At 34.3% G+C, this 13,173-nt stretch overlaps 2 protein-coding genes across 2 annotated transcripts in view; both read left to right on the top strand.

The window, feature by feature from the left end:
* The window catches only part of LOC132201160 (uncharacterized), a 128,540-nt gene that overhangs the window by 85,618 nt on the left and 29,749 nt on the right, over nt 1-13,173 (top strand). The window lies entirely within an intron of this gene.
* On the top strand, nt 2,802-4,791 carry LOC132200732 (trypsin-7-like). The gene is made up of 7 exons (XM_059626405.1): nt 2,802-2,912; nt 2,989-3,104; nt 3,220-3,311; nt 3,461-3,602; nt 3,660-3,770; nt 3,923-4,054; nt 4,390-4,791. Exons 1-7 carry the CDS (start codon nt 2,810-2,812, stop codon nt 4,543-4,545), a joined length of 852 nt encoding a protein of 283 aa, XP_059482388.1. The 5' UTR covers nt 2,802-2,809; the 3' UTR covers nt 4,546-4,791.

Below are 13,173 nucleotides of genomic sequence, written 5' to 3'. Positions count from 1 at the left end.
TTTTTTTAGTTAATGGTAAAAAAGAGGGAAAATAAATACTGTAATTAATGAAAATAAACTTTTTAAATTTGGAATTTTTCAAATCAGCATGACTTGAGTAGAATAAATAATAATAACAAACATGATAATTAAGGTTTTTTTGAAGCCTCACTTTCATTAACAAAGTCTATAAACTAACATAAAAAAGCGTGTTCAACGATGCAAATACAATTACACATTGAGAGCACTGCTTGTAGCAGAAAATAAAAATATCGACTTTCTTTTTTCTTTTCACATAATTATAATTACACTTGTGTCAACAAGATGTTGATTAAACCAGCTGTAAAATATTGTTACACGAAACTTGTGATTGCATTAGAGTAAAAAGTAGTGATGCGTTGACCAGGAAAAGTTAATGCAATACTCTTTCATGCGTTCAGAAACAAACATTGAAGTTTCGCATTGTGCAATAATAATGCTTGAGTTATACTTTCATGAAGTGAACGCAATTAAAAATTAATTTGATTTCCAGAATCTTCAGAGCCGGTAGTTGGAAAAATCTGTGAATCATAAAAAACTTAATCTTTGAAAGGAATTTTTTAATATTAAAAAAATGCAAAAAATTAAAATCATATACCAAATTGATTGTTGACTTTTATATCAAATAATGATTGCTCTTTTGAATGCTTTTGAATTAAACTTAAAACATATTTTGTTATTTTACTAAAAATTAGAACTTTCTGTTATTGTATAATTATTTTATCGCATAAATTACCTTTTGCTCTTGGGTGTTGGTCACGAGCTATCACACAACACACGCTGCCGAGTGGGAGATAATTAATGGCCCAGCGTGAATAATTATTTGTCTGTTAAGCTCTGCGCCGACTAACAACATCATCAGCCGGCGAGTGACTTACAAGCGCGTCCGGTTGGTTTGGCGTTACCGGTATATAATCAGCAGCCGACTTAAGTGAAACGTCTCGCCCGAGGAGAACCTCCGTGCATGAATTTTCACGCGAGCCTTTGTGCGCGCAATATTGCACAGCATCCTCGAGGTCATAAATCACGCAGGCCGGAGTGCGGTTTCGCCCAGATGCTGTGCCCTGCCGAGCGGCGGCCCGTTTCTCATGTGAACGAGGTGTTTAATGGCCACTCGGCGAATCGTTAAGAAATTTCATTTGTCCGAAACGACGTCGAATCGCACCAACAGGCACCTCGATAAGTCACGAAATAATGCTTCTTCAGCACTTTGCCCGTGAAATATTTTACTATATAAGAATGAGAGAAGTTTGGAATTGACAAAGACCTTTTTTTCCATTAAGGCTCAAAGAGTTTCAGAGATTTAAAATAAATCTTTTGCAACATATAAAAAAAAAACATTTTATATTATTTGTACTGTTTTAAGATTGTTGAAGATCATTTTTTGGTTGCTTATTTAAAATAAATAATCTATATATAAAAGTTGGAAAACCTAGACAAAAATTAAAATATAAGTCTCAGTGATAAAAAAACTCAATTAAGCCCAAAATACTTACAATTTCCTGTTTCAAACGCAGTATAGAAGAGCTCAAATTTATTGCAAGAGAATAATATGTTTCATTTACAGCCAGTCGAATAACGGAGAGTGAAAGCGAAATCGCTGTTCACCTCGTCAGCAGAGAGAATCATCTTTGTAAAAATTGAGATAAGATTCGCTCTTGCCGCCGATGCAAACTTTATGACGAGGAGTTTACGTCAGCATTAATAATCATTGCCTGAGGTCCCTGTACGACGCCACAATTGGCTTTTGTTAGATCTTTATGCAAAATTGCTGTAAAAAGTATGATTGTGAATTCCTGGCGCCAAGATTTGATTGCTACCAAACATTATATTATTTTCATTGGTAATTTATTGAAACTTCACTCTTTGATATTTCTCATCAAAAGGCTCTGTCTTGGAATTTTATCAGACGCAAAATAAATTACAAATGTTTACCAAATGTGTGGTTAATAAACCGACAATAAATTGAAATTATGAAAGTTTTCTTTTTTCATTACTGATGATAAGATGAAAAATGATGGTGAAATTTTCAGAAGCAGCGCAATTTTTAATTGCATTTTGTTTATGATCAACTTTTCTGATAACAAAATAGCCGCAATAGAAATCTGTCTCTGACGCTCTGATTTCAAAGTCACATTCTTATCTCTTGTTGTTATTATATTTTTCGAGAAACGTACTTTGCTAGATATGATTTTGTTGTTGTGAAATTACCGTATTGAAGACAATTAATCAATAAATGAAATGACTGTATTTGACGTAAAATGTTTTTCTCAGTTTTCTCTGAAAAAAATATTTACTGTTCAATAATAAATGAAATGAAACTCAAGGAGAAGAGAAGACTGACCTTGTTGTGAAAGTTGCTCTTATGAAACTATGAATATTGCTTTAGCAGTTTCAGTCAAAATCTGCTACCAATTCACAAAAAAAAAAAAAAATATTGATAATAATGCATATAAAAGCAGATATCAAAATTGAAAACTAATACCTTTAATTCCACTAGTGCGATATGCCTACAAAATTTTGAACGTGTACTTTGCTAAATAAATAGTTCAAATATTAATAAGCATATAACCTCTAAATACAAAATTTAACTACCTGATTATATTTTTTTCAAGAATTTTAGTACTTGATTATTATTACTAATTGTCACAAGATGCTACAATAAAACCAATTAAATTATTTTGTCCTTGAGTGAACTCTGCGGTAAAATAATAAAACAATTTCAAGATTATGAGTCTGGATTTGATATATAAGGCTTACTGTAGATGCCACAACAAATTCATTTCTAGAAATGGCTCCTCAAGAAATATTTTCTGTTCTCCTACTCTGCACTTTGGTGACTTTAATCCAAAGTGATCCAGTCATTATCACCAAAACTATCGAAGAACTTGCAGGTTGGTATTTTTGAGACAGTTTCTTTTCAGTTCGGAAACTACATTATTGTTGTTCATTAATCTTAAATTATTAAAGGATTATCTGAGGATGGAAATCAACTGAATCAAACCACAACTACAAGGCGACCAATGAATAATGGCTCTAGGATTTTTGGGGGAGCACAAGCTAACATTCTAAATTTCCCTTATCAGGTATATTATATGATATTAAATAACTTTTTATTAAATGTAAATTTATTTTTCACTGAACTATTATAGAAAGGAAGCGGTATTTTAACTTGATATTAAATATTTTCATTTTCCAAAGGTCTCCATGAGACATAATGGTGGCCACCGTTGTGGAGGATCCATAATTTCATCCAGATTTGTACTAACTGCTGCCCATTGCATTATCCCAGGGTAAATAATAATTGCACTGCAAATCCAAATATTTTTATGTTAAAATAGGAAAATTGTATTTTATTATTTACTTCATTTTAAGAAAAGAAATTATGCATTCCACAGTCTATACTGATATGTAAGAAATCTTTTTTTTTTGTACTAACTAGATTCCCGATAAATCAAGTGAGTGTGCGAGCTGGCACTACCTCAATGAATGGTGGAAATGCCGTCGTCCGAAATGCCATTCGAATTTTTGTGCATCCGTCTTGGAACAGTGACACCCTTGCCTATGACGTTGCGCTCATTGAAGTATTTTATTTTTATAAAAATACAATAATCATTTAAATAAATTAAACTATTGAATAGATATCCACGCCGTTCATTTGGACGTCTACTGTTAGAACAATTGGACTTCCTCCTTATGAATACATCGTCCCTAGCAATACCATGGCGCTTATTTCTGGATGGGGTCAGACGGTAATATTTTTGATTCCTGTTTTTTCGCTATTAAATTAACTTATACTGATTTATTTAAATTTACAATCTACAGTTGCATTTGATACAGGCTAGCAGATTTTTCTTTGGACTAATTAGTAAATACTTTATTTTATCTTATCCTCGTCACTCAGGAATCGGGACAAGCACCTTCTGAGCTCCTGTATGCAAGAATTCCAATGCTCAGCGCTCAACAATGCAATACACGTTGGTCTTTCTCTGAAAGTATGGTTTGTGCAGGAACAGGATCACCCTCTGTCTGCTTTGTGAGTTTTCTAAACATTTAATTATCTTCTATTTTGCTACTTTCAAGATTTGTTTATTGCGTTCGATGCAAAGCAACTTTGCCTCGTATAATAATTCATCAAAAATTAAACTCTCTTCTTAATCACCACAGGTGCAAATAAATATAGCAACTTTCATTGTAGAATTTTCATTAATGGTTTGGTAGAACAAAGAAAATTGCTTAGTTTAGGCAATTATTTGATAATTGAAACAAATAATTTTTTCGCAGATATTCAATAAGATTATGTAAAAAAAAATTAACTTTGCTGTTATATACAATCCATCCCACGGTATTAATTCATTTCGTATCTCTAAGGGTGATTCTGGCGGACCATTGGTGGCTAATGGCGTGCAAGTTGGCATCAACTCTTTTGTAATCGGTGGTTGCAACAGTGGATACCCCAATGGATTTGCTAGAGTGGCACAATGGAACATCATCAATTGGATTCATGCTCGAATTAATAGTGCATAAAACCATTTTTTTTTTAAATCCATGTTAATACAGTTTAGCAGGTGTTGGGATCCTAGCAATTTCAACTTTTTAAATGTTTTAATCAAATATTTTTCATAGAACTATGTTACTAAAAAAAAATGCATACTTATTAAGAACTGAAAGAAATATACTTCTTTTACCTGTTAATTATTGTATCTTACTGTTAGATAATTATGAAAATGTATTCTGTATCCAAAAATAAATAAATTTGCAAGTATTTAGAACAGTAAACATGCTTATTTTTATTGCAATTCAATACCACGCAAAAAATATTATCCTAAATATTTAATTTAAAATTTTTTAATGATAAAAAATGCAGTTAGCTATAAATTCTATTTTCAATAAATATTTAAATTTTTGTTTCAGGTAAGGACATCATGAAGAATGGTTACATCCCTTTTAAATCGAAATGTTCTGGCTTTAAAGGTAATTATGGTTTGTAGTAGAAGATTATGAAAAATATAAAAATAGGTAACCATATATTATGTGATGGGCAACCTTTTTTAGCGGAATAATTAGGGTTATTGGGGTTGATAGGGTCATTAGGGTTAAGATTGAATTAGAAAAAAATATATGAATTAACTTTAATGAGATAAAACTATAAATAATATTGAAGCCATAATTCGAGAGCTGCTGAAAAATAATAAAATCATTCTATTGTTACTTGGGAGAAATTTTTAGTTTTTTTTTTAATTGAAACAAAATAAATAGGTTTACGCAGTTAACCAATTTTTTTTTAATAAAGTGAAAATTTTCAAAAAGCTTCAAATATTTTTTAACATTCTGGTTTCGTTCTCTAAAAAGTATGTTCTTCATCTCATTCAGTCAGAGGAACAAGAATCTCGGTGCTCAAAATTAGTTCATCAAGCAGAGTGGATGCTCGTGTCGGCAAATAATGTCTATCTGTCTACTTTCTCTCTCAAAATAAAGTTATGCCCGTTGATTGATGATATGTACTCGCAGTACGTGCCGGCTGAAAACGGTCCAGGGCCAGCGGCATTAGCGCGCCGGCATCAGATTTCGCACAAGAAGTAGCGCGTGCAGTGTGTGTATTACGAGAGGACCGAGAGCCGGGAGCAGGGATTTGGCCTGCAGGAAAAAGGCTCTATTTTTCATGCCAGCCTGACTTGCTTTTATACATGTTCGTCGTGTGAAGCTCCAGATCTTTCGTGAGTAATTTGCATGCGGGTCTTTAACAGAAAAAAAGAAACAGCCACTGATAAAAAGAGGACAATGTGACGAAAGGAGCTAATTAATGGTGTTTATGGACTGTTTTAATAAATTGCCTGCGAAGGCAAAAAGCACGTGATACATCGAGCGAGGGAATCCGCAAAAAGCGGCGAATGGCGACATAAATGCAATAAAGCTCCCATAAGTCATCCGACAAAAGTCTTTTCGAGCCTCCAGTAATAATAAGACTGTTCCCTCGGCGCGAGCGAAAAACAAGGGACACCGTTTTTGTTCCGACCGCCCATAATCATCGAGCTTGAAAACGGCGCCCGCTTTTTGTAATTAAAACGGAATTATTTCTTTTCTCTCTCATAAAAGAAAGAGCGCAGGTCAAGGATGCGCGCGCGAAAATAATCCGGGTGTAGCGAGGCGTCGGTCGCAATTAAAAATTGCTGTGTGTTTTTGTTTCTTCTCTTTTTCTGCCCCGGCGGCGGCGCTCACGTTATTTTCAAGAATTTAAAACAGCAAAGGGGCGTTTTCACACCCTCTCGTGCCGCCGTCGCCACCACTCGGAATTTCAGGCGTACAGCCGTACATGTTACATTCCGTGCCGCCGAGCACACAAAGAAATATTTAATTATTCAGCGACATGCAGCAAATCCCTAATGACTTGGCGTGCAGGAGTTTGCAGAACCATTGACCCTGGCATCGTCCTCGCTTCTTGTGCATTCTCTCTTGAGAGACGTGCCGCACTGCTTTCCCGCCATTTTTCAAGTTGAAAATAATATAGCACAAATTATAAAAAACCCTATAATAATATAAACACGTAAAATATCATATTAAATAGTAAAAAATTAATTAAACTAAAATAGTCAACAGTCACTGCAATACTTTAATTGGTGAATGAAATAGAAACTTTTTAATTACGTGAGTATTAATTATTAGAAATATCTTTGAATTAAATTTTGAAATTTTTGTATCCAAACCATGTCTAATTTCTTGTCTAAAATACAAAAATTTGTGTAAACTTAAAAACAATCTCGTATTTATTAGGAATAAGTGTATGCAAACATGTTAATGTGACTTCTTCAATCGCAAATTTACTCCTTAATATGAAGAAAACGCTTAATTAAAGAGTTAAAATTTAAGTCTTAATCAATTTTGGGCCTAGAATTGTGACATTTCCTGTCCACGAACAGTCTTATTTTGAAAAGGCTAATGTTAATGGTCTCTAATTGCCTTCACGGTCTCAGATTTTTTAATCGCACCAAGCTTTTCAAAATTAATAATGAATTGATTATAATAACACACACATATTTATCTTCAATTAATGACCCTTAAACATTAGTGTATTAATCAAATTAATTAACCCCGTTCGTAGATGGAAACAGTTCACTCTCTGCGGGAGACACATGCTTTTATGGCGCCCGTCCCAACCTAGCTCCAGTGAAACAATACAAATGCAAATTACATGTGCGGTTTATCTGTGGAAATTTATGCAGAGCTCGGTGAAAATGTGCGGACCAGAATCGTATATTTATTTTCTTAAAACAACACGCTCGCCGCTGGAATTTTAATGAATCCACCCAAATTAATGCATGAAATTGTAACGGCCGAGATTAAATAATAATAAAAAGTAAAAATATGGACTCGCATTGTTGGCGGGCGGAATCAATTCCAGCTTTCATACCGGGCCGCCGTTCAACAATGGGCAGAAAGTGTACTTTTGCTAACTTAAAAGCCGCTGCTCTCATTTGCATTTTCACTCAAACACTGCCCTTGTTGCGCCTGCAATAAAAGCAAGCCCTGGTCTCTCACTGTGTTTTGTGTTTGCATTCAAAGCCTGCGAGGAGCGCTGATTATTATTATTATTATCACTCTGCCGGACACACACAGATGGAAGCTCGGCTGAAAGGACCAGAAAGTTTGTGGCACTTTCAGTAAAGGTCCGAGGCAGAGATTAGTAACACCCAAGAAGAGGAGCCTCTTTGAAAGTTGTTCCCAAAAGACTTTGTATTTTCTTCTCCACAGGCTTATTTTTGAATAAATGTGGAGAGGCATGAATATTTCAGATGTGAGTTCTGAATTAAAAGGAGCAAGGGTCGTAAAAAACTTCTAAAAAATTTGTGTAAAATGTAGAAAGTTGTGCAACAATGGCGGTAAAAAAATGTGGCGAATGTGCGAAGTTGAAAGTTTCAACTTCTTCACGGCCCCAACAGATTTTACAATAAATCTTGTGATTATTTCGTTGTGTCTAAAATGTCTAAATATTAAACTTGGTCACAAACTAACAATTATATCTTGCTATTATATTGTCATTCTTAATGAAGTATTATCTAATTTTTGTAGCCATTAAAAATAGTAAAATTTAATTAAACCAGTCTATTTATTTTTTACTTGCTAGTAAATATTCAATGTTTTTGGCTACATAAATGGTTGAAAGTTTACAAAAACCGATATTTTGAAGTTATTGGAATACAATAATTATTGCATTGTTTAAAAATTATAATTCAACTACTGCAGAAGATTTCTGTTCTGTGTTAATTTAATATTTTTATGTTCTAATTAAGTTTATTTGTGCAGCTGATACATTAAACATCGTTTGTTTTTCCTTTCAACAATTTATTCTTGATATTTTATTGCTAAAATTAATTATTTTATTATAAAAATTATTTGGTGGAACAAATTTAATCTGTAATCTTTGATTACTTGTTTGATTGGGGAATAATTAATACTTATAAGTAAATTTGTACCATTAAATGCTCATTATTTTTTTTGTATGATTCATCATCCAGTTTAAAATATGCAAATGATATGGAACTGTAATGCATTTTTTTCTTCCTCAACGAGAGCACTTCAATTTTTATGTGGAGCTCGTTTGGAAACATAATCACACGCAATTGGACATGACCAAGACGAATTACGGCACGACTCTCGTTAAGATCGCCGCGGTCGTTTGCGTCACGAATGGAATTGTAAATTAGCGGGTGGCGCCGATTGTCTCGGGCTGGAGCGGGTTCAAGAGAGCAAAAAGCGGCCGAGAATATGTATCGCGGCAAATTATCCGGGACGTGGTCAAAAGGCGGATCGTCTGGACGTTTCTCGTCCTAATTGCCAAAGTATGAAATGAGCGGCGGCAACACGGCCAGTTTGCGCGCCGTGCCAAGACTTGGAAAACATAGAAGGGGCAAGAAATGCATAATGTCGGTGTGTTGATGTAGTCTCACTGCGACAACATGTTAAAGGGCCGGAGCTTAATTGCTCTAGAGCCGGGTGGGTGGTCGTGTGTTAACGCCGTCTCGCATGTGTTGCTCGAGTACAAACGACGCGCACTCGGCATGCACTCGCTCGGTGAGATATTTCGCCATTTTAATTTTTACGACCCAATTTCCTTCTCCAGGAGAGAAGGGGTTACGGTACTTGTCCGGTCACGCAACGTCAACGTCAATCTCCTGCAGTTGTGAGTCTATGCAACGCGCACAGCTTATATGGTGTGCAGGTTGCATATTTAATTTGTTTCAGGTTTAATTACTTTATTAATATTACAACCGGTGAATATACTTTTCTAGGTTTTTCCTTTCTCTGAAACGAATCAATTTTTTTTCTAACGTGATTAAAAATAAGTGAAAAACATAAAAAGTCATTTCAGATTATGGAGTTGATATAAAATTAACGGATTTTTCATTTATTCTTTTAATACTTGCTACAATGTTAAGGTTTGATAGCATTTAAAGCCAATCTCAACTGAAATTTAAATGTAGTTATGATATTTAAATTTTATTCACACTATTTTCCACATTTTTTGCTACTTTATCCTCGTAATCAAGCCTCATTTTGATTATTCCAGTGCTAAATTATTCCAGATTAGCACTCAATTTGCCCAAAAAAAAGCAAGGAGCTAATTAATATTTATTTATTCAAGCGTAAATCCGTTTTACAAGTCTTCTCTTCTGTATTAATTGTCTGGGTCTGTATGTAAATGTGCCTGGTGATTTTTTCTTTCTAGATTTCCACTTGAGCCCTGAGCCGCATGCCATTTCAAGTACATACGGTTTTGCATAGATATAAACAAGTAGCAGAACATCAGAGGCTCTCCGGGTTTGAATGATAATGGGAATGTGTATGCATCGAGCGTCGACAGCCAGTGGCAACAATCATGGGAAGTTGAGCACCAGGCGTCACACACGTACCGAGCTCATTCCGATAAGTGCCCCATTTCTCCGGTCCAAGTGCGCGGCAAATGAATGGAAGGCAATTTACAACCCGGGAATTCATCGTCGCACGCACACTTGCAAACGAACACAAAATCTTGTCGTGCAATCAAAACAGCGGCGTTTCTGTTTACAGCGCAATTCCTTACCCACTTCTTACAACAGTTACAACCCCAAAGAGGCCCTGCCATCCATTTATAATCCTTACAAAGTTTGCCAAAATGCTTGAATTTTATTGAATTCAGAATTTTTATATTTTGGAATAACATTAAAAATGTGGTTCAAAAACAAATAAATGACGTTGAAGTTTTTTATAATTAAATCAGATAAAATATTTAAACAGCAAATAGGATTTTTATGTAGATATTTTAAACCTAAATTATGTTGTTTTAATGAGCGCTATTCTCTTGACTTAGTGCTCCTGTTATAAATGTTATCTTGGAATTTTTTATCCCGTATTCATTCGGCAGAGCTAAAATGTTTCTTAGCCCTCGTCATCGGAATAAATATCAAAATAAAATCAGCTGTTAATTTCTATTAAACTTTTTTTGTTGAATTATTTAAATTTTAGCCAATTGTAAGGAACAAAAATATTTTGCAAGGATCGTATAAATGAGAGCAAAATTGAAATCTGAAGCTTAAAAAAAATAATCTGTGTTGTATACTTTGCCCAAAATTAATGTAAATAAAACATTTATTATTACATGAAGTAGACAAGAGTTTTGAAGCAGAAAAATATTTTCATATCACACTATTTCATTGTTGTAAAATTTTTGTAAAAAAAAATGTGTTAGTACAACAGTTTAAATTTAATGAAGAGGAGGATTATTTAGTGTAAACAAGTTTCCACCGCTAGAGCAGTACACACATTTAACGAGTGCAAGGCACAAAAGCGGGCAGACTGGAATCTCGTTTGCATATATCCGCGCCCTGTAGCCATTCACAACTTTTATATGAATTTACCGCTGCGCATTTGTGCTGTCGTCAGTCTGCATGTGTGTGTGTTTGTGTGTATTAAAAGTAAGTAGATCCAGTGGGCTTTTTATTTTTCATTTCCACACTTTGGTGTGTTGCAATGCAGGAGGAGGATAAATTCAGAGGAAGGCATTAGCGGCGAGCCTCGCCCGAGAGCTGCTTTGTTTTGTATTTAATTCAATTTTAATGGTCTCCACCCAGCAGCGGTGTTTTCTGCGCCGAGACTTTCGCTTCCTACTTGTCTACTCATTTATCAAGTCTCGGCTGCCCGCCGCGAGAATCTAAATTGCATGGACAGGACCCTCTAATTTCGTGTCCCACCTCTTTTTATTATTTTTACAAAAAAAAATTCATTTTAGCTTCTAAAATATAACTTTATTAAAAATTAGTAAACAGTAACATTCAAACGCATTTTATTCTACAAAAATTAGTGAGGTATCAATTTTTTTGGAACAAAATCATTGATCTTATTTACTAAACAAATTACAGCTATTTTAAACTATAGATTTTAACATTAAAATAATATAAAATTAATTTCGGATTAGTTTTATTTCATAAAAACTAACAATAAATAAATAAATTTTATATTAAATAATAGTAATAAATTTACATACTAATATTTTTATTTATTTACACGATATAAATAGTAAATTCACATCAATTCAAATTTATAATTCATCTTTTACTGACGCTTATTGAAGGTTGCTGCATTATTGATAGATTTTATACAAAATTAAAAAATAAAATTACAAAATAGATATTTTTACTTCTACTTTAAACAAATAAATAATTTGCAGTTAGAGAAATTATATTATAAAAATTTTTGATGACTTCTGATTCTGAAGGCAGAAAATGGATTTAGACTCGAAAGCTTTTAAACTCCGATCCCAATTAAATTACTGTTTTCAGACGAGCCCATCTTTTAGAAAGCTCTGATGAGTCCACTCGTCGCACGCCCTCCCCCTTCAGCCCCCGAAATTCGGCGAGCCATGCAAAAGAGGCCCGACACAACACAATACGTACAAAACACGTAATAGTCATTAGGTTAATGTCCTTCTGTGTATGAATGTGTGCAGTGGTACGCCGGGATACAACAATAACAGCGCCCCGGACAGGCTGCATGTGCTAAATTTCGGCTTTAAAATTTCGCTGCCATGCTGCAGATGTGCCGCACCGAGCCAAATGTGCTTTCACTCTAACGATCCGAAACGATCCTTTAATGATCAGACCGAAATCCAAATTGAAATATAAATGCAAATCTACGCCTGCATGGATAAAAATAATATTACGACCAAAAACAAGCTCCGAGGTCTTTCCATCGATTGATGTCTTATTCTGCTTTTATGTGACAAAAATAAAATAACCGGCGATGTTTTATGGCGCCATTAAATTTGATACTCGGATCGGCCCAGTTCCTTTTGTGATCAATTCAATGGCGATGATCGTCGTGGAATTATTTCGTACATTAACATAATGCTGCTATCACCACCCGCTCCATTAAATTTACTGCACCGTGCAAAAGTGGGCAGTAAAATAATTTTTAATTGTCGCAGAATTAGAGCTTGGAAAGCAATCTCGGCGCCGTGGGAGATGGAGCTTGGCTTTAGTACCGCTTTTAAGACTTATCCCGTGGGTCAGAATCCACATCAAAGTTGAAAAATGTGGATTATGAGCGGCATCATGAAGCAGCACATTTGAATATTGTAATTAAATATTTCAAAACTAATTAAATTACTAGCACTAATGATGAATTATTCATGTTATGTATTTTAATTTTTGAGTAATTATTCATTTGATTAAGGAAATTTCAATATATAGCATTTCCCTATGTGTGAATAATAATTATGCTCCCAGCAGAGAGATCCCACATTTGGCATTTCACACATTTGAGTACGGAGATCCCAGAGCTAAAAAAACAGAATATACATATTTATGAAAAACGTTATTGTGCAGAACGACAATCTCTGTCCAAAGGAAATGGCTTTGACAATTATCGGAGGCTTTTAACTACAGATTATGAATTAAATTATTTTTCATTTATGACAAAGGAAAAATAAATTCATCTGTTAAAGTTCAAGTAATTTTTTATATTAAGTATAATTCTGGACTTAGATTGGTAAAGCCGATATTATATTTATTCGGAAGTGCAGGATTTTCAGAATATTACTTTTGTAATTTGGCGCGTTTCACATTTTTATGGCGTCGTAAAACAATGATGCAGAAGGAAAGGTAGAGAGGAAGGTTCACGGGC

This window comes from Neocloeon triangulifer, unplaced genomic scaffold, assembly GCF_031216515.1.
Source record: "Neocloeon triangulifer isolate White Clay Creek 2 clone unplaced genomic scaffold, ASM3121651v1 ptg000014l, whole genome shotgun sequence".
Lineage (NCBI taxonomy): Eukaryota > Metazoa > Arthropoda > Insecta > Ephemeroptera > Baetidae > Neocloeon > Neocloeon triangulifer.
Note: the sequence above shows the minus strand (reverse complement) of the source record. Positions and strands in the feature narration are given on the sequence as shown.

Bases quoted from the DNA above. Each gene is read 5' to 3' on its own strand.
- LOC132200732 (XM_059626405.1), top strand. From the start codon at position 2,810: ATGGCTCCTCAAGAAATATTTTCTGTTCTCCTACTCTGCACTTTGGTG. The intron at 3,105-3,219 runs GTATATTATATG...CATTTTCCAAAG, and splicing joins TTCTAAATTTCCCTTATCAG to GTCTCCATGAGACATAATGG. The intron at 3,771-3,922 runs GTAATATTTTTG...CTCGTCACTCAG, and splicing joins TTTCTGGATGGGGTCAGACG to GAATCGGGACAAGCACCTTC.